Source organism: Agelaius tricolor, unplaced genomic scaffold (genome assembly GCF_023055355.1).
Source record: "Agelaius tricolor isolate 1412-34295 unplaced genomic scaffold, bAgeTri1.0.p SCAF_23, whole genome shotgun sequence".
NCBI classification, from domain to species: Eukaryota; Metazoa; Chordata; class Aves; order Passeriformes; family Icteridae; genus Agelaius; species Agelaius tricolor.
In genome coordinates, this window is record NW_027269283.1 from 12495492 (window position 1) to 12516851 (window position 21360).

Here is a 21360-nt window from a genome sequence, read left to right on the forward strand (position 1 = left end):
GCACTGAAATCAGCTTTTTGAGATAATTATGGCAGCAGAGCACAGCACCAGCTTTGAGTGTTGGGCAAGAAAAGGCCTGTAGGGAATGGGGAGAAGGAAGGGATGGGCTTCCTTCACCCCCTACTCTTGGTACCAGATCTATAAATTGTGAGACAATAACACTCTGTAAATTATGCAGATGCTGAAGGGTGATCATTCTGTTCTGACCCCTGCATTTCCCCCTCCCTCCTAGCATAGAGAGTAGAGCACTAAATTTGATCATTTTAGGTGTTCAAGTCATCATTCCAAGCTAACACTTCATAAAAAACCAACTCATACATTTGCGTCCTTTTTTCTATCAGCTTCTATTTGGATAGTTTTGTGTTGATTTCTATTCGTGCTTTTAAGTGTTAATGTTTTGGGTTGGGTTTTTTCCTATTGACTTCCAGCCACAACAGTTGAAGACAAGGGGCTTGGGGATTTTTTGTTGGTGATAATATTTCTTTTTTTTAAACTAAAAGTTGAGTTATCGAAGAGCAGACGGCACCTCCCAAACCTGCTCTCAATCTCCACTAACAATTGGTTGCCAGTCCTTCTCCAAGTGTGGCATGAACCAAATTCACCCATATGGAGAGTAGCCAAATTTAGGACTGGGTTATAACTGATAAAAGTAATTGGAAAAACTGCTGTAGCAGAAGAAATGGAATTAGGTCTACCACATTCAAAAAAATGTTATTAATCATAGTCATAAAAGCAGAAAATGAAAGCTAATTTTACTAAGTAAAAGCCCCCTGCTAAGTGGTATTTTGACATCTGAAAATAATTCAGTTTCGATCCTGGTGCTCCGCTGACACGAGCGAGGAAATTGATAATTCTCTCTCGAGCTGCTGTTTCAAGTCATCCCCACATGGATGATTTTCTCTGCAAGCAGCAGAACCCAGAGCTGGAGCCCAAGTCAGCCCTTTGCTCCACGTGCCTTTCACCAGCTGCTTTTTGGGATAACACAAAGTGTGACAACAAATGGATTATGGAGCAGCGCTGCCTCAATATCTGAGACAAGGACACAGGGGAAGGGAGTCCTCATTTGCTACCCACTAAGTTGTATTTTTATTGCCATCTGGTTCAATATTTCACTGGCACATTCAGATATTGCTTGGTATTCACTGGAAAAAAAAAAAATCCAATTCCAAAGCATGCAGAGGATTGAGCCAAGGCTGTGGCAGCCCTGGTGCACCCTCACACCACTGCTGTAAAAAGGGGAATAATGAGACATCTCCCTAGGCTCCATTACAGCCCCGTGCTAAAGAAAGGGTTTGTGTACCTTGTCTGGGAGGAAAGGATCTCACAGGATTCCTGTTACTCTCCCTGATGTATCACTGGGCCATGAAATTCAAAGAAGACAGCAGACAAAGCCAAGTTACACCTACCTCTGATCTTGGGTTTATTCAGAAGCAAGTAAGTGTTTGAAATTGAACAAATATTGCAGAGGAGGGGGAATGTTATTCACTTTACACCCAGGTAACCCATTCTGAAATATGCTGGTACTCCTGGGGAAAGCTGGACCTCTTGCTCTCAGCTTGCATTTGACATCCAATACAAGACATTGCACAAGGACACTGAGAAATCAGAGCTGATAAAGCGTTCTCCTGCACAGGTGAAGTGCTGGGGCATTTCCACAAACACCCAGAGATTTGTTTGTTTACCTGCCTAACCCACATGCCTCTCATTCCTCCTGGCTGGCAGCTCCTTGGTGGCTCTTTCAAAAACTTCCAATTCCTGTGATATTCCCTTCCCTTGTGGGGGAGAGCTGAGCTTGGAAAGAAGTTTCTAACATTGGCCTGAAGGGTAGTAAAGAACAGGGTACCCTGTGATTATATGGGCCTGAAAACACATTTAAAAGCAGGAACATGGCCCAGCTGACAGCTCAGTCCTGTCTGCATTAATTCCCTCGTGGAAGGAGGGAATTCAGCTTCTCCTCTTTCAGCAGTGCTGTGCTGCATTTTCTGCAGCTGGACCCAAAGCACCACCAGGAAGAGCAGGGAGCTGTTCCCTGAGGCTGCTGAAGGATTGGTCTCCATCCTTCTCCCCCTGCTCAGTCCCACTTTGGTGCCTCTGCCTGGCTGGCTGCTGTCTGGGTAAGGTCTGAGCCCTAACTCTGCTTCCAACAGCCACATTAATTTGGATATTTCTTCTCTCTCCAGGTGATGATTGCCACACAATGAACACAAACTCATGTCTTCAGAACTTCTCCCCCGTGATCAGGTTTGACCGAGGTGCTCAGCAGCTTCTAGACTGGAGGATGGACTGAGGGAAAACATAACCTTTATTTTGCTATACAGGAGAAAAAAAATACAAAAAAAAGTCCCTCCGTTATCACAGTTATAATGGTATAAAAGGTGTTTAAGGAGGAGTCTCCCGGGTTTGGATTGGGATGGAGTCTGCTCTGGAGGAGTCACTGCCCTTGCCAATATTAGGTTTAGCACCCTTATGAACTGCCTCTGAATTTGAATGTCTGAGTCTCTGCACTCAATCTTGATAAACTGGCCCGACCATGAATGTTAATCACCCTGATTTACATTGCCTGCAGAGCTATGGACAACTTCATATCAGCAACCTCCAGCTCCCTTGGCATGTTCCAACGGGGAACTTCCCTGCTGCCTCCCGGGCACTGGAGAGGAGCCCTGGAAGTGAGCACTGGGAGTGAGGGAATGAGCACTGGAAGCTTTGTCTGGAGGGAGCTGCAGCCAGGAGCAGGGCAAGAACACCCCAGCCAAGGGCACTGCTGTGCCTCAAAGACCTTTCTCTTTTTCGGCTCTCCAAGCTCTAAAGATGTAGGTAACACACAGGAAAAGACATTTTCAGTTATATTTGGATTCTGAACACATAAAGAAAGACTTAAGTTTGAAACTTGTGTGTTCTTCCCAGCAACGAACGGAGCTGCTCAGAGGAGCCAAGGCAGGATTTGAGGCAATGTCCTCTCCCTTGGTGGGTTAGTGAGTGAGCACAGGGAGATAGACACAATGCATGCATCTTCAGCAAACACCTCTATCCGGTTTTTCCATTTTCTTGCAGCACCATTCCAGAGGACAGGAATTTCCAGGGCTGGGCAGAGCCAGCTGCTGGCGAGTTCCTGGTGGCAGGAGCTCCACGTGCTGCTGGGGCAGGGTGTTCAAACATCTCCTGTTATCACCCGAGCTGCTCCTGGAAATTCGCCTGCCAGGGACGCTGCGCAGCTCCGTTGGTGGTAGAAGATTGTTCCTCTGCGCTTTTCTTAAAAAAATAAATAAAATGTCAAGCCCGAAAAGGAAGCCTGCTATTTTTCAAATCCGGGAGCTGTAATCATGCTAATCCATATGATCGTGCTAAAGCCAAGCAAAATGCCTTTTGCATATGATGTAATCAGCCAGGGCAGCCTATTTATAACCACCACGGGCTGGGAACACCTTCCCAGAAAAATACAATCAGGACAGCTTTCCCTTGGTCACGTTCTTCCTCCCCGTATTTTTCACTTTCTTTGTGCTCTTTCACCTACTTGTGCTGTCTTCCCAGCCTTAAATACAGCAACTTTTTAATTTTTATTTTAAACTAATGCTTCCCATGCATTCTATTTTATCTGTGCTTTAGAGCCGTGCTGAGTGAAATCGCAGTCCTGTGAAATCAATACCAAAACTTCTATTGATTTCATATAATATATTCCTTTAAATTCAGTACAAATGCTCCACAGGAGTTGTCTATTTTAAGTATGGATCTACTGTACAGGGCTGTCAGTCTCTCAGCTGGATACATAAACCAGCGTGGTTTAATAAATTCATTGGTGTGGCTCGGGAGCTTTCCGTGTAATAACTGAAAATCTGTTGGTCATACTGAGCATATCAAGTGTAAAAGGAGAGGATTCATCAATGTGAATATCTATCTGTGGATCGATTGGTATCAATCTTGTTTAACAGTCTATTTCCTCAGGACACACTTTGGGAACAAAGAGCATTTCAAACTGTTGGTTAAACAAACAAATATAGAGAAGCTCTTTGGGCAACATGGGGGTGGAGTAAACACCAGAGAAAAATGGTCAGCAATTTCAAATACCTGGTAATCTCTCCCATTTCATATTAGTAAATACAGAGTTTCTCTTGATGTAATGTGCCCATTAAAATGCACCAAGAATGCTGGTTTTAAACAATTTTTTTGATTGCAGAAGAAAGTGGCCTGGAAACCAACATTTGTCCCCTGACCTCCATGTTCAGAAGTTGTCCAAGGAGGAGGGTGACACCTTCTGCTTTGCAAGATTTGTGTTATCCTTAGCTAAATAAAACCCCCTTATGAGACGCTGTAAAAACAAAACCAAGCCCCGAGAGGATACAGAGCTAATTAGATCAGGATGCACTGCTCACCTCCATCTACAGCAGCAAGAGATTTCATGCCTGTCCCATCCAGGTCTCCCCCTCCTCAAGCACCCCCAAAATAAAGAAAATCCTGACCAGTACTTGACATGACTGTGCAAAAGGACTCATTTTGGTACAGAGTAAAGGTTGTACAGCCCCCGGGGGTTTCGCAGGGTAAAAGTGCCAGTGAAGAACCAGGAGAAAGGAGCCCCTGGCGTTGTGCAATGTCCTGTGGCAGTTGTGCGGCTGCCTGAGGTGCCATCGCTTCCTCCCTCCGGCTGCCGAGGCAGATTTGGGGTTTCCAGCGTGCACCACCCTTGTGCACCGCCCCGTGCCCCGGGGTGGATGCAGCGCTGAGCTGAGCCCGCCCTAAGCTGAGCCCTCCCTGAGCCGAACCCTCCCTGAGCCGAGCCCTCCCTAAGCTGAGCCTCCCTGAGCCGAACCCTCCCTGAGCCGAGCCCTCCCTGAGCCGAACCCTCCCTGAGCCGAGCCCTCCCTGAGCCGAGCCCTCCCTGAGCCGAGCCCTCCCTGAGCCGAACCTTCCCTGAGCTGAGCCCTCCCTAAGCTGAGCCTTCCCTGAGCCGAACCCTCCCTGAGCCGAGCCCTCCCTGAGCTGAGCCCTCCCTGAGCCGAACCTTCCCTGAGCCGGACCCTCCCTGAGCAGGCAGGAAACTGAGGCACAGACCCCGCTCCATTGGTCGCCGGTGAATGCAATGGCAAAGGCAAACCCAGTGTGCCTTCAGCTGGACCTGATTCTCCTGAGCCCTTATCTCACGTCCCCCTCCTCCAAATCAACATCATCATCTCTTCATTAAATAAATCCCCAGTGTTTTCCAGCAAAGCACTTCATTTTTCATAGACGGACCTGGGGTGTGCGTGTTGTTCTACATTAAATCAAAAAGCAATCATGTGTCCCACAGAGATTTCGCAGTTTTTGGAGTTGTTCGGAGTGTTTGCAGGTTTTGGAGATGTGCAGTCCACATCTCCTCACATTGAAGGATCCTCACATTTTTGCTTTTGTGAGATCAGTGACGGTGCAGGGGTGACTCTGCCTGTGGCACTCGGGGGCTCTGCGGCACAGTTCAGTGCCAGGCTCAGCTGGGCCGGGTCCTGCAGCCGCACGGACCGTCCCCAATGTGCCACCCAGCGCCGGGGGCCACCCGGCTGGGGCTCGGGGGGAAGATTTCCGCGTGGCTCACGTTCCCATGGAACCCAACAGCCGAAAAGGGGAGTGAAGATGAAAATTATTCCGCTCTGCATTAACGCAGCCAACTTAGTGTGGGAAAACACTCTCAAAGCGCTGCTGCTTCAACTTTTTCACACGTGCCTCACGTCTTTACTTGTTGTTAAAAATACTACTGTCTCAGCTTCGCCTGCTTCCCAGAAATCGAGACTTTAAAGCGTCCTCAAACAGCTGAACCAAACCAGCCTAATTACGCTCCGTCTGCATCCGCTTTTAAAGCCCCTCCAGCCGCCCTCCCCACCGCGGGACCCCGTGCTCGCCCCTCGCAGCTCCCGGTGCTCTTCCCTTGCCACCTTATCGAGCGACAAAGGGAAGAATGAGCATTGTCCCGGGCTGCTGCTTGCTTTAGGGGAGGGGGGGGAAAAAACTCTTTAAAGCACGATATAAACCGCGCAGGTGAGACAACAAAGGTACTGTCGGTGTGCGGCAGGAGAGCGGCGGTGCCCGGTGTTTGTTTACCGGGGGTGGCCCGGGCTGCCCCGGCCCCGGGGGCTCTCGCCTTTGTCGCCCGCCGGGGCGGGCCGGGCGCGGGGACTACATGGCCCAGCGTGCCCCGCTGCGCGGATCAATGGGGCTGATTTGAATAATCTGTGAGCCCTTGGACTCAGGCCAATCAGCCGTCAGGGACCCATGATAAATCGCAATGCATTATTGATAATAATAATTACTCTGACATGCGCATTCCGCCCAAATTTCCCAACTCTAGGAATTTGTTGTGAAGAGGAAAATAATTGCTACTATTGCATGCTCCCGATGCTGGTGCACCATGTCGCGACGGAAGCAGGCGAAGCCCCAGCACATCAACTCCGAGGAGCAACCCCCAGATGCTGCAAGTGGTGAGCGCAGAGGGGCGCGGGGCGGCCGCGGCTCCGGGCTCGGCTGATGCGCGGAGGCGGCGGCGGGAGCGAGGGGCGCTTCCCGGGGCGCTTTTTCCACCCTCGTGCTTCACCCCCCGCGCTTTTCCCCCCGCGGGCTCCGCCACCCGCCGGCCCAAGGCTCGCCCCAGGTTTTTTTTGGGGGGCCGAACTCCCCGGCGGGGCTGAGCGAGGCGCGGGCTCCTCGCTATTTTCGGGGAGGTTCGGCTTGGGGCGGCTGCGGAGCGCAGCATTGCCCCGCATTGCCCCGCGATGCTCCGCACGCTCCCCCCGAGCCCGCGGAGCCTCCGCCGGGTCCCGCGTGGGGCCGCGGCCGCGTGGGAGGGGAGCCCCAGAGGCTCCCCGAGGCGGAGGGAATTGGGGGGATGGGGCTAGAGGGGTGGGGGAGCAGGGGGAGAATTTACAGAGAACTTTGGAGGGCTAGGAAATGGTTCGGGCTGCGTTTCCTCGGCGTGCTTAGCACTTTGTCGGGAGTTAAATGAGAATTTTTGTGGGGCTTTAAAAAAAAACAAAAAAAAAACCACAAAATTGGGGGGGGAAGGCTCCACGCTCGGACTATTTTTGTTGGAGATCACAATCGCCCTGGACCTTTTGTAGCTTGACCTCCAGCCATCTTTGATTTCCGACTTCCTAAAATAACTCCGGTGAGCTAATGTGGGGTGTGCGCGAGCGCTTTGTACTGGGGCGGCGAGGGGGACCCGGCACCGCCGATCGCTCTCCCCGCTTTTGGGGAGCTCGCGTTCCTGGGCCGCGCTTCGGGGAACGCAGAAATCCTGGCTGAAATCGGCCGGGAGCGGCCGTGGGGTGGGCGGGCAGGGGAAGGGCAGGGGGCACTCGCCGCTGGCCCCGCGGGAGCGGCGCTGCCGGAGCGGCATCTCCCGAGCCGGGCTGCGGGCAGGCGCCTCCCGGCTCTTCCCCCGCTCGCTGCGGGGCTCGGGGCGCTCCCGGGCGCAGTGCGGCGGCACCAGGGCACGGCCCGGCCCGGCCGGGAGAGTTTGCTCGGAGTTGTTGCGGTTGTTGTGCCCAAATGATTCCGTGTGCCCCCCAAGACCTTTCTTTGGGACCTTTGCTTGCGTTTGGGACTGGTTTTGTTTCCGTGCCTAGAACTGATCAAAACCCATGCACGTTACGGGAGCTGCTTATTCCCAGCCCGCAGGAGGTTCGGGCTCTTTAATTTTTTTTTTTTTTCCCTCCTCCCCCTTCTCTTCTTTGAGTCGAAATGTGCAATTGTTGGGTCCGGTTAATGGTGACTTAAGAAACAGCATGCTGGCCAGAAGGCAATAAATCCCATGTTTAATGCATGACTGTTTTCCTTTGTGCATATGGTTAGGTTGGGGGATGGAGGTGATGTTTCCACATGTAAATCTCTGCCCGCTGCTGGAAAGGCACCTCCGGCCCCGCGCTGAAACAAAAGGGTTAATCACTCCTGATGCGGCGCTGGGGCGGGGGAGGCGTGCGGGAGGCAGGGAGGGAGGGAGGATCGCTCCACACCGCGCTCTCCGGGGCAATGGCCAGCTGCTTTTTTGTTATTGTTGTTCGGGCTTTTTCCCCCCCCGTCCCGTTCTCAATTTTAACAACCAAACCCTGGATGAAATCCCTCCGGAGCGCTCAGCGGCCGCCCAGGCTGGCGGACTTGGCGGAGCTGTGGCCCCGCCGGGGGGATTCTCCTGCTGCTCGTGGGGTGCTGTGGATTTTTGGGGTCGGGGCAGGTCCCGTCCTGCGGGATGTCCGCTCTCCGAAATGCAACCCGGGGCTGCGGCTCTGACGGCTCGGACCGCCCGCCAATCTCCCAAATAATCTCGATATTCCCCGCTCCAGGTGTGCCCGTAAATAATAAGTGATGAAGTTGCATAACAAAGTCGAAATTCCGCAGGGATTTGTCTGGGGCATTAGCGAGGATATACACATACTCGTAATAATAAAATCAAGCCCTTATCTCCTTTTTTGCAAGTATTCCCTTTTTTCGCAAAGCGATTTGGGACCCACCTCTGTGAACAATGCAGCGGGTTAAAGTGTCCCGCGAACCTGGGGATCCATTAACAGGTCAAAAAATCAGCAGGTGGTCACAGGGGAATAATGCTACATACTGAAAATTAGCATTTCCACAAAGGGCTTGAAAATGCCTATTGTGCTGGATTGCTGCCATTAAAAATCGAATTCATTCTTAAAAATACAGTATCAAACTGCAACTTTTTTTTTTTCTCTTTTTCCTCAGGGTAAAATTAGCGTAGCTTTGCTTCAATTACATCTCCGATTCGTGCGCCGAGTTCTGTAGGACTGGAGAGGGATGTTGGCCGAGGAGAGGTTGAGCAAGGAAAGCCCAAGTTTTGCGGTGGTTTATCCTGGGTTTGTTTCGGCTGCCCGAAGCTGCTGGCGGGGGCCGGGAGCCCCGGGTGCGGGAGCATCCCCGCCGTGCCCGGGGTGCCGCAGCCCTGGCCAGGGGCAGAGGGTGCCGGGGGGCGATGCCCGGCTTGCTTTTCCTTTTACGTAAGTGAAACATTATATTCGTGGCGGGGATGGAGCCCTTTCGCCGCGCTCGGCGGCATGTGACGTTTTGACAGAGCTGCTGCTCTAACCTTTGCCTCCTCCTGCTTGCTGTGGGTGGTAAGTTGATGTCAGGCTCACAATTAGGACTCTCATGCAATTGACCTTGGCAGCGGGGTTTGTGCCGTTTAGCTCGCTCTTAAACACCGTGCGGGTGTTAAGTGTGCTCCAGGTAGGGCCGGGCGGGGGGCTCGGGGGGCCGCGGGCTCGGAGCCGGCCGGAGCCCCCCCCCGTGGCCGCCGAGCGCGGAGCGGGGCTCGCTGGCACCTCAGGTGGGCCCGGGGGGCGGCGGCCCCGCCCGGCCTGGTGGTGCTGGCCCGGAGGGGCCGGAGCGCGGGCCGTGAGTGCCCTCCACCGACCGGCCCCGGCAGCGAGCACCGGGGGGCTCCGGGCACCGGGGGCTCCGAGCCCGGCCCCGGCAGCGAGCACCGGGGGGCTCCGGGCACCGGGGGCTCTGAGCCCGGCCCGGCCCTCCACCGACCGGCCCCGGCTCCGAGCACCGGGGGCTCCGAGCTGAGCCCGGCCCCGGCTCCGAGCACCGGAGGCTCCGAGCCCGGCCCGGCCCCGGCTCCGAGCCCGGCCCGGCCCGAGCGGGGTGAGCCCTCGAGGGGCAGCGTCTCCGCTTTCCCCGCGGGTTTTAGCGCTTATTCTGCTCTTCACAAGCGCCTGTTCGCTGTGGTTTTTACGGTGTTCGGCTGAACATCTCGTTTGAAGTTGTGGATAGGCCAAAGGGGGAATTAGTCGGTAGATAATCAAATAGTTGAAGCATTGAGAGAGAGCCTGCAAGGATGTGAAATGGTGATTGTGGGGGAAAGGCGTTTCTGCGTCGTTCTTGGGTAGAAAAACGCAGCTGATGAATTCAGCGTAGAGAGCATCGAGGCCTTTGGAATATCTCTAAGTTGTCAGTCGCGCGTTTTGCTTACTCAAAAAAGTGATTTCGTCACAGTTAAAATGCACTAAATGTTGTTTGAGAGTGGGAGTTTGGGCGATTTGGGGCAGTTAGGAGCTTCTGGAAGCCCTCTCCTTTGGAGAAGGAGAAAAGCATCAGGGACCCTGAGAGCGACAGCGAGCTGATGGCAGCGGGTTCGTGTCTGGGAGTGGAGGGTGGTAATCAATCCTCCCGGAGTTAATTTAAACCGGGGAGGTGCATGGTCTTTGTTAACCTTAGAGTAAAAGTAGTTGGTCAGATGTAGGCTGTGGGGAAAGTAAGCTCATGAAAGGTATCAAAACTCCTGAATAAAAAACGTGGGTGGGAAGGCTTGAGTTTTGTTTCATCCCAATTCAAATGAAATAAAGTTGAGGGGAAAAAAGTCACTAATGTCTTAGATGAGTGGTAGGCCAGCAGCACCCTTCTTGAAATCACATCAAACCAGATTTACTTCACTCCTTTTACTGTTTTCCTTAAAAAAAATAAATCATTTGAGTGGTGTGGATTTTATCAGCCTTCCTTGTCGATGACCGCCTTGTCCTACACAATAGTGGATTTTATCCATCCATTTGCCAGTGATTCAATCTAACCCCCCTGCTGGGTTTACTGCATTCTTCTAACTTATTGGATAACTAGATGCTGAGAGATAACATTCCTGAAATTCGGGGGTGGGGAGATAAAAAAACCACAGTAGAAGTCCTGTCCCTTGGAAGCCTTTGGAGTGGGCTAAGTGAAGTGCAGAGGAATTGTCGTGGCAGGGCAGTGCTGGGTAAATCCCCATCGGTCGTGGGCAGAGCCGCCCTCCTGGCATGAAAAACCCCGAGTTGAGGCTGTTGCTGCATTTCGGTGGCCACTGGTGGGCTCAGGCAGCTGAGGGGCTCTGATGATGGCAGCACTTGGGGCAGGGAGAGGAGGTCGTTACAAATCACCATGATTTTCACAGAAGCTGTTGGGTTTTTTTACAGAAACAGTCAATTGCTCCTTTGTTATTCCAGCTACTGTGAAAATAACCCAGCGTCCTACTTGTGAATTTATCTAAACCCCTTTCTCTAAGGTAAAAAGGAAAATAATGCATAACTTCCCTATTTGTCATGCAGCAAGTCGTTTCAAGCTCTGAACTGAATTTATTCAGAGTCCAGCTAATGCTTCACTGTCAGGGAAAGGAGAATATGTGACAGGGCAGGGCTGCCAGCCTCTGGTGCCCAGCTCAGGCACCCTCAGTGCCCTGGAGTCTCTTTCTCTGAGATGGCCACTGCTGCTCAGAGCCAGCAAAGTCACCAGAGCTCCTCAGAATTACAAAAATGAGGAGCGTGGGCTGTGCTGGAGATTGGGAAAGGGGCATTTAATTGAGTGTGATCTTATCAGCGCAGAAGTAGAAAAATAAGAAGTATTATCATGGGAAAGGAGATAAATGATCGGATGCTTTGAAGCAGTTAAAGTTTGAGGACTTGTCTAGACATTATCCTGGAATATCTCCTTGGGGGTGGGCAACAGTGTTTGGTGCAGACATTTCTGTGCCACTGGAAAAAGTAAAAGCTGAGGTTATTTTTTATTATTTCGTGACGTGGAAACAGTGTTGTTCTGCCTGGGGGATGGGACTGGGAAAGCCCCAAACCCTGGAAGGATTTGGAAGCGATTTTTATGTTTTAGTATTCTATGAAATTCTAATTTACTATTCTGTGAAACAGGAAATTAGTCAAAGACCTCTCAAGTCAGCATAGAGTAGTTCTAGAGGTTTTCTTTTTTTTAATCCAGGTGCCTTCTTTCCAAGTATATCTGCTCAGACTCCTGCAAAACGAGTTTAAAATAATCTGTTCTTAATCCTGGTTGACTCTGTTGACCAAGTTCTGAATTGTTCAGTAGTTGTACTTGTCTGCAAGGCTGGGCTTCCCTGTGTGTTTTAGAGTTAAATCAGCTTTAGAGACATCACTTTAACGATATCTGGGGTGGGAAATGTGTGCTGCCATTCTTGTTTCTGTCACTTGCAGGAGTTGTTTGGGCTGAAGGGAAAGTGTTTAATTTTCCCTGCTTAAATGGGAGGCATCCAAACATTTTTGATCTCATCTGTGCTGAGAACTCCCTCCTTCCCCGTTCAAGGACTTGTGCAGGTTTGGATTTATTGCTCTGCAGATCACAGAAGAACAGGCCTCTGATACTTGCGAATTTTTGTTATTGATCAAATGTTTATTTTTACAAGTAAACTTTCACATGCACTTAGTGCCACACAGCATTAAACGGTTGAAGTTTGCTCTGTTGAGCACACACAGTGCCCTTGTTGAGGTCGGAAATGGCGAGGGTTGCCATATCCTCCCTCAAGCAGGGTGATGTACTTGAATTGTCACCTGGCCATGGTCCCTTCACATTCGGGACACACCCAGGTGTGGTTTGGCCGCACCTTGCACAGACCAAAGCCACAAGAAGCTCCTGAGCTTCACCTCGTCCCACCCTGGGGGCAGCTGGGGACTGGAGCTGGGGGTGTGGGCAGGGCAGGGGTGGCACCTTCCCTGAGCCCTCTGCGCCCGTGGCACCTTCCCTGAGCCCTCTGCACCCATGGCACCCTTCCCTGAGCCCTCTGCGCCCGTGGCACCCGGGGAATAGGAGCAGAGCCGGGGGGAGCCCATAGGGGTGGCACCTTCCCTGAGCCCTCTGCACCTGTGGCACCTTCCCTGAGCCCTCTGCGCCCATGGCACCCTTCCCTGAGCCCTCTGTGCCCGTGGCACCCTTCCCTGAGCCCTCTGTGCCCGTGGCACCTTCCCTGAGCCCTCTGTGCCCGTGGCACCCAGGGAATGGGAGCAGAGCCAGGGGGAGCCCATGGGGGTGGCACCCTTCCCTGGCCCTCTGTGCCTGTGGCACCCAGGGAATGGGAGCAGAGCCAGGGGAGCCCATGGGGGCTCAGCCCTTTCTGCCTCCCCCTCGCTGGGAGGTTTTCCCTCCTGCCCTGAGCTCTGCCACACCTCCAGCAGCCTGGGAGTTTCTTGTTTGAGGGATGGCAAGGCTGAGCAAAAACATCCTGTTTTGGTTATAATTTCTCTTAACCTCTTGCAGTTCAGATATTTCCCCGACTTTTTTTCTTCTTTTTTTTTTTTTTTGGTCCATGTACAAATTCTGCTCAGTCTGAGCTGTGGTGTGCTGGTGGTGGAAGGGCAGGAGAGGACTCTTGGCTTTCCCTGCCCCTTCCCAAAGTGGGTGAGTTGTGGGTGCAGCTGAAGGAGGCCTCCTGCGAGGTCGGAAATGCCCTGGTGTAGTTTTGTGAGCAGGACTTGTTACTTATATTATTTTTTAATAATCATAGGTATCAATGCAGGCGCATACTCGAGTGTCAAGTTCCAGATTTAATCATTCTCTGCTACTGTGTCCGTGTAGAGATTATTAGTGGGGTGGGTTTGCTTTCAAAGGATTTCAGAGCTAATATTGGCCTTGCTTGGCTGTTGTCAGCCCTCTTGGCTTGTAATTACTTTCAGAATGGCAGAGCAAAACTCGTTTAGATCGGTACAGTAAGAATTGCTCAAAATTCCTGTGTTAACGATCTTTTATGAATTTGTGAGAGATGGTTAAGAAAGAGTTAGAACCTGAAGTGTAAACAGCAGATAACTCGTGTGGTGTTTTGCTCGGCACCTCCTCTGTCCTGGTGTTCCTTTTAAGCTGTGGTGCAGGTGCTGCCTTGCAGAACTGTTCCAGGGGATTTTTACCTGTATAAAGGGATTTGGAATGAATCTTTTTTCATTGAGCCTTGTGAGAGTTTTTTTAAAATACGTTTTTTCTTGTAAACTGAACTGAGATTAATATTTATTTTGGGTTGTGAAGGAGTTGGCATCAAAACAAAGAGCAGTACTTCAGCTTAATCTGCAAACTTGATTCCAGTGTCTTGTACTTTAATTTGCAATTGGGGTGGAGGCAGTGATCTTAATAGTGAATGCTTGATCTAAATCTGGCAATTAATAATGTGACTTTCTTTTCTTTAAGGGAGTCCACAAGACGTCCCAGGTGATAGAGATGGTGAAATGAGTTCCAAAAGGTGCCGCACGGAGGAAACCAAAATCTGTGAGAAATGCTGTGCAGAATTCTTTGTTCTCTCTGAATTCCTTGAGCATAAGAAAAATTGCACTAAAAATCCGCCTGTTCTAATCATGAACGACAGCGAGGGAGCAGTCCCCCCTGAGAGCTTCTCCGAGGCTCCTCTGGGGACCTTCCCGAGCGACCGCATGGATGGCAGGACACGCAAGGACATTCAGGCCAAGGGCTGCACTGCCTCCGTGGAAAAGAGAGAAGGAAAGATGGATGCTGAGCCGGTAGGAGGAATGTACCTTAAAATAGAACCCCCCCTGACGCCCGCGGCTCCCGGCCTGAGCTATCTACCAAAACCCAAAGTACCAAACACTAACGTGACTTTGCAGACCATCCGTGGCACTAAGGTGGCCGTGAACCAGCGGACGTCGGACGCCATCTCCTCCTCGGCGGCCGGGTTCAACGCCATCCCCATGATCCTGGAGCAGCTGGTGTGCCTGCAGCAGCAGCAGCTCCAGCAGATCCAGCTGACGGAGCAGATCCGCATCCAGATCGCCATGATGGCTCCCCACGCCCTGCACCCCTCCATCGCAGCTGCTACTGACCCGCTCAAAGCTCTGGGTGCCCACATGTCCCAGCAGCTCTCGGCTGCCGTGGCTTTAATCGGACAGAAAGCTGGGAGCCAGAGCCTATCACTGGAATCCTTGAAGCAAGGAAAACTACCTCATTCTAACACTGGCATTGCAGCCGCCAGCTCGCTGGCTGCTGGGCTCTCCTCCTCCTTCCCCCTGAAGCCAGAGGGGAGCCGAGGCCTGCCCGGCTCCATCTCTCAGTTCCCAAATCCTTTGCTACCTCAGTCCTCCGGCTCGGTCATCTTCCAGAACCCGCTTTCGGCCGTCTCGTCCGTGATGGATTCCTCAAAGAAGGGCAAGGGGAAACCGCCCAACATCAGCGTGTCTGAAAGCAAACCGAACGCGGAGGAGCCGTTCTTCAAACACAAGTGTAAATTCTGTGGGAAGGTCTTTGGCAACGACAGTGCCCTGCAGATCCACCTCCGCTCCCACACCGGGGAAAGGCCCTATAAGTGTAACATCTGTGGGAACCGCTTCACCACCAAAGGAAACCTCAAAGTGCATTTTCAGCGTCACAAAGACAAGTACCCCCACATAAAGATGAATCCTTACCCAGTTCCTGAGCACCTGGACAATGTTCCTACCAGCACTGGAATCCCATACGGGATGTCTGTGCCACTGGATGAGTCCAACCTGATTGTGGACAGCAAACCTCTCCTAACAACTCTGCCTACCTCTGCGGCCACCGGTGCACCTCAGGCCATCTCCAGCCTGGCAGGCATCAAGGAGGCTCTGCCTGGTACCTTCTCAAGTGAGCTGCAGTCGAGGCCCTCCCCTGAAAGCGAGGGTGGCTCCTCCTCGTCGGGGGCGGTCGGCCACGAGTCGGGAACAGAGCAGAGCTTGAGCTCACCGCAAGCTGCCTGCAGCGTGAGCATCTTCCACGTAGGTGGGTCAAACGAGCAAGGCTCAGAGACATCAAAGCTCCAGCAGCTGGTTGAAAATATCGACAAGTCCACTTCTGACCCCAACGAGTGCCTGATCTGTCACAGAGTGCTGAGCTGCCAGAGCTCACTGAAGATGCATTACCGCACCCACACCGGGGAGAGGCCATTCAAGTGTAAGATCTGTGGCCGTGCCTTCTCCACTAAAGGGAACCTCAAAACCCACTATGGTGTCCACAGGGCCAACACCCCCTTGAAGATGCAGCACTCGTGTCCCATTTGCCAGAAGAAGTTTACAAACGCCGTGGTGCTGCAGCAGCACATCCGCATGCACATGGGTGGGCAGATCCCCAACACGCCCATGCCAGAGCCCCCCTGCGACACCGAGGGGGATCCTGCCGTGCCCGAGAAGAACGGAGACATCGGGCGCCCAGAGGAGATCGTGGAAAGCATAGACATGGAAGATGACATGGACTCTCAGGATGGCCCCAGGAGCTCCTCCAAACCTCCTACTCCATATGATGCACAATCAGAGTCGCCCGCCGCGGCCGCCACCTTCTCTGGGGTTGGAGCGCTGGAGAACCAGATGAAGATGGTGGCCTCCTCGCTGAGCTTGCAGCGGCAGAGCAGTCTGAAGTCCAGCGACAACGGCTCTGCAGAGAGCGACGGCATGACCAACGACTCGGCCTCGCTGGTGGGTGATGCTGACTACCAGAACGGCCGGAGCCCCGCCGCCTCCGAGGCCGCCTCGCTGCAGGCACCGTCCCCGGCCAACAGCCAGGCTGAGAGCGTCAGGTCCAAGTCACCTGCCTTCAACAGCCAGGAGGATTCGGGCCCGGGGAGTAAATCGGAGGGTGCTGAGAATGCTCCTGCAGAAGTGGAAGGGGTTGTTGGAGCTTTGGATTTAACCTACGGCAACATCGGGCGGAAGGTCATCAAGGAAGAGCCGGGGCTACACTTTGCAAATGGAGAATATGGTGAGTAATGCAGAGTGCAGGCAGGGATTTGGGGTGGGGCAGTAGGAAATCAATCCTAAAAGGACCAACAGGAAACCAAACTTCCTCAGCTTTCCCCTCTTCCTGCTCCTCTGTTTGGATAAGGGTATAGGCCCTGTAAAGTTTTCCTGACTAAGTCAAGCCCAAAATTCTAAGGCTTAACTGCTGTCATCTCATTAAAATTAATGTAGACTGTGCCCTCTCTGTCTTTCATGGGCTCATTTGGTATCTCCTTATAGCTCTTTAAAAATATGCATTTATGTGTTTAAGGGAAAACTGCTTATCCCGAGAGTGTGATGTGGAAATTCTAAAATAGTCTGTGGGGTTTTCAGGCTCTGTAGCAGTGAGCTTAAGGTTGATCTAAATTTGACCTGAAAGATTTTCTATCTCTTAAGCTTTTCAACAAACCCAAGGATGAACTGATTCCTTTTGGGGTATCCTAGGAAGCGCGGTGGCCTCTGCAGATCTGCTCTTCAGGTGCATACAGCTTCAAAGGCAGGGCCTGGAGTCTCAGCCAGGCTTAAGCTTGGAAGCAGAATTAAGCTGGGATAAGCAGCACCTCTGCTTTCTTTGCAGGTCGAAGCAGTATTCCAGCTGCTTTTGTCAGAGCCCCACCAGCCCTGATAAAAATGGAGCTGCCCGGCGATCGTCCCCTCAGCACTGGCCACTTCATTGGCCCCCCAGCTCTGTCCCCCGGGGTCGCCCCTCTGCTGGTGCCGCGCCCCAAGTTCTGCCGTCCTGCCAAACAGCACATCTGCACTACCTGCGGGAAGAACTTCTCCTCTGCCAGCGCCCTGCAGATCCACGAGCGCACCCACACCGGGGAGAAGCCCTTTGCCTGCACCATCTGTGGGAGAGCCTTCACCACCAAGGGGAACCTGAAGGTGGGTCCTGTCTGCTGTCATCTCCTTGGTCTCTGAGACTAAGACTAGGGATTAGAAACTAGGGTTTCTAATATTTGACCTGCCTCTGAGACAGCACTGACTTTTCTCTTAGCTCCTCAAATACTTACTTTTGACCCTTGTCTCCTTCCTGAGTTTCTCACACAGTTTTTTGTGTGTTACTGAGATTCACCCTCGGGTCTTTGCTGCTGTCTTTGATTTTCCTTTTGGGATGGAAGGGGAGGCTTAGCCCTCACTAAGCAGATTGCTTTCTTTTTTAATTTGGATTTGGATGTGTCAAGACATAAGCATTTCATAGACTGCTACAAAATGCTGCCTGCTGAGTAAATGCATTACACTGCACTGCTTGAAATTTTGAGAGATGAGGAGGGATAAACTGGGATAATCCTGAGATGGCACAAAGTGCTTGGGGATTGTGGCTAAGCACACGCTGAAGAAGTGCTGTGAGTCTGTCCTTCTGCCAGATGAATCCATCTGTCCCGTGAGGGATTCAGCTCCCTCACTTGCACAGAGGCTTCTCCCTCCCTGTGAGAACCTCTTCAAGCTCTTCAGTGCTCTTGCATAAATGCTGAAGGGGAGAGAAAATACTCTGTAGTGTGTGAGCAGTGCCTTGCTGGAAGCACAAGCAGAATGTGGTGTGGAAGATTTCAGCTTAAATGAACCTCTGCCAAATTACTTCGTGGTTTTTTTTGCATTACCCAGTATTTTTTTCAGTATGGTCTGTTTGCAGCAGATAATGTGGTTTCTGTTTTGAGGGGAGAGAGGGTGTCTTTGCCAACAACACTTATTACAAGTGTAAAACACAGTCCTCCGAGTCCTCTAACAGCCAGCTCCAGGGAACCATGGTGATGTCAGGCAGTGAATGACTGTCTTACACATGCCAGGAAGGGAACTCTGACAAGAACCACCCAACTTAATATTTACCTGAATTCAAACAGAGCAAGCCTGACTTCTTTGGGCTACTTGGCTGCAAGCACAGTAGAATTTGGGTCCACCATGGAAGAGCTGCAGAATTAACGATTCTCTTTGCTTTCCCCCCCCTCCGGAAGGTCCACGTAGGAACCCACATGTGGAACAGCTCAGCCAGGCGGGGCAGGCGGCTGTCCATCGACAACCCCATGGCCCTGCTGGGCAACGACCCCAAGAAGGTGTCGGAGATGTTCCCCAAGGAGATGGTGGCGCCCTCGGTGAGCATCGACCCCGCCGTGTGGAACCAGTACGCGGCCGTGCTCAGCAACGGGCTGGCCGTGAAGGCCAACGAGATCTCGGTGATCCAGAGCGGGGCCCTGCCCGCCCTGCCCGTGCCCCTGCCCGGGGGCTCGCCCCTGAACTCTGCCCCGGCCGCCAAGGCAGACCCGGCCCAGGCCGGCACCGCTGCCGAGGCGGAGAAGGCGGGCAGCGCTGCTGCAGACAGTGTGCCAAAACACCAGTTCCCTCTCTTCCTGGAGGAGAACAAAATCGCCGTCAGCTAAGGACTCGAGAGGAGATGACCTACAGAAAGAACAAATATATATAGACACAAACATATATTTTTAAGAGATTCCACTTCGGCCTCCTATTTTCCTATTGATGTGCAAATGATTTTATGGTTGTCTTTGTAAGAGTTGCCCAGAGTACAATCATGATATTGCTTTGCAAATAGTAATTAATAAAGAATAGGATTTCCTTCTATTTGGAAAGATGCGGGTCTTGCAAAGTAGTTCTTACGTGTGACTTTAATGTGTACAAGCCTTACAGAAGTTTCTACAACTTGAAATTCCAAAGGTTAGAATATTTACCTCTTTGTTTAGAGTGATAATGGGGGTTTTGAATAGAGTGGAAACAACCTACTGTTGATGGAAAAGCTTCTATTTACTGATGAGAAATGGAAACTATTGATGCGGGTAAATATCCTAGAATGTCTGCCACCCTCTTAGAGTTTTTCTGTTTGGATTTTTGGCTCTGTGTGGTTTCTGAATGTACTTTTTCTTAATAATTGCTATAAAAGCTACAAAGTTGTTTTTTTAATTCCTTTGGTTTTTTGCCTCAGAAGTTCTATGAAAAGCAAGTTGCTGTTTTTCTTTAGTCACTGCTCCTAAGTAATTAATTCTTTGTGTTGTTGACTGCTGCTTATTTAATACTACTACTAGGACAGTCCTTCAAGTATAGTGCCAAAATTCCTGCTTCCAAAGATGTGCAGTTTTTCCTAGATGTTTTATTTCAATACCAAGAGCCCCAAACAAGCATGGGTGGGTATGTATATACTTTTTTTTGTTGTTGTTGTTTCCTCTTGAAAGGGAAGACTTGCCTTGGGAAGTCAGGTCTGAAAGCTCTGCAAGGAATCTCAGGTGACTGTTGCAATTTGCCATGGGAACTGGTTTCCTTAGCAAGAGACTTTTTGTTTTTATTTTTTATTTTTTGTTTGGGTAATTTAGGAGATCAGTCTGTGTAAACCTGTATTTAAATATGAAGTATTCATGCTTAGGTTAAATGTTTTGTGGGTTTTTGGATGGCATTCCTACTCTGGTCATTAAGGTTTTTTTGGTGGTCTGTGAGCTTGCATTCCACCAAAATGGTAATTAATGATCCACGTGTGTTGTATGAAGGTTGCTGGGATAGTCATCTGGATTCTAAGTTATCTACCTCATTTTTTTCCTTTTGTAGTTGTAGTGTCTATTTTTTCTAATAATGACCACTGTAATGACTGAGATCCAAGCAGATGCTTCCATGCACTATGTGAAACCAAAACCTGTTGTATTATTAGTGGAAGCACCTGAGGAGTTGCTGGACTGACCTTTCACTATTCCTCGAATGCCTGCTGGAACTGGATGTGGAGTGGGATCTGAACCAGGCTGCAAAGGGAGCATTTGGTGTGGAAGGACTGAAGGAGGGAAAGAAACCTGGCTGTGGACTGCAGGAAATCTTCAAGTCCAGTCTCTTGTGGAAGGCCCCAAAAATGCAGATTTACCAAAAGTTTGTGTGATGTTGTTGCACCTGATTCTTGCTTATGATCTCTGTATGCCGAGTTGTGCCTTTCCTGCTGGACTCGTGGGTAAGAACATACCAGTACCTGTTTACACTGTAAAATGGATATTGTTACATAGACCACGCAAAAGGCATCCCAATTGTCACATTTCTACATTGTGAATGTATGACTTGGAAGAACTCTGTAGTTTTGAGTATCTACTGATGCGTTTCTGTTGACATTTTTGAGAATAAATTTTGGGATGGCTTTTTCACATTTGGTGCTGAACATTTTTCTGGCAAAAAGCTTTTTGTCTGCTGAAGAGTGAGTTTAGGAGGCAGCATGCTGCTTCACTCCAGGGACCTGAAATCCAGGACCTAGAGTTAGGCTTTAGTTCATTGCTTAGAACAACAGGGGCTAGGAGGCCATGGAGGAGTTGGAGATCCATTGCTCAGGAACAGCTGGGCTTTGATGCAGGGCTTGGGATGTGCCAGGGGTGTTGATTTCCCCACTAGAATACAATGATAGGAATATGGGCAATCATTTTTGTACTGTGATCATCCTACAAAGGGAAAACTAATATTAAGTTGTCAAATTGCCAGTGCCTGAAGATGCTGGCTGCATGGAAAAGGGATAAATAACTTCTCCTAAAGAGCAAAGAAAAACAGTTCTGAGAACAGCCTTGATAAAATGGAAAAGTGCTGAGATCCTGATTCTGGCAACAAAATCCAGTAAATGTCTTTTGCCTTTGGGAGGTAACAGAGGAGGAAAAGGGAACCCTACAGCTGCACTCTTCCAACATCAGAGCTGCCTGATTGTGGTGCTCCTTGCTCAGTCCTTGGGAGTGCAAAGAGAGGCAAGAACAAACACTTTCTCATCTCTGGCAAGCTGTGTTGTCAAGCTCTGAATGGAGGTGTAGGGAGGGCAGGACAAATCTGAGGAAGCTCTGACCCTTGCAGTGGTGGGTTGGATTTCTGGCCAAGCTGTGGGGCTCTGGCTACCTCTTCATTACCATCCACAGCAGTGTAATTCCATATTCGCACCTCTGCTGCC

The 21360-nt window shown here is 50.9% G+C and overlaps 1 protein-coding gene across 2 annotated transcripts; it reads left to right on the plus strand.

The window, feature by feature from the left end:
* The first annotated feature begins 6297 nt into the window (after positions 1 to 6297).
* SALL4 (spalt like transcription factor 4) lies at positions 6298 to 20522 on the plus strand. 2 transcript variants are annotated; one of them, XM_071446815.1, is made up of 4 exons: positions 6298 to 6437; positions 13912 to 16443; positions 17038 to 17345; positions 18413 to 20522. In XM_071446815.1, exons 1-4 carry the CDS (start codon positions 6368 to 6370, stop codon positions 18833 to 18835), a joined length of 3333 nt encoding a protein of 1110 aa, XP_071302916.1. In that variant the 5' UTR covers positions 6298 to 6367; the 3' UTR covers positions 18836 to 20522. The 2 variants fall into 2 exon arrangements, with proteins under 2 accessions (XP_071302916.1, XP_071302917.1); XM_071446816.1 differs by lacking the exon at positions 6298 to 6437 and adding an exon at positions 6855 to 7120.
* Positions 20523 to 21360: the final 838 nt, after the last annotated feature.

Coding starts and splice junctions, on each gene's coding strand:
- SALL4 (XM_071446815.1), top strand. CDS start 6,368: ATGTCGCGACGGAAGCAGGCGAAGCCCCAGCACATCAACTCCGAGGAG. Junction 6,438..13,911: donor ACCCCCAGATGCTGCAAGTG/GTGAGCGCAGAG, acceptor CTTTTCTTTAAG/GGAGTCCACAAGACGTCCCA. Junction 16,444..17,037: donor CTTTGCAAATGGAGAATATG/GTGAGTAATGCA, acceptor CTTTCTTTGCAG/GTCGAAGCAGTATTCCAGCT.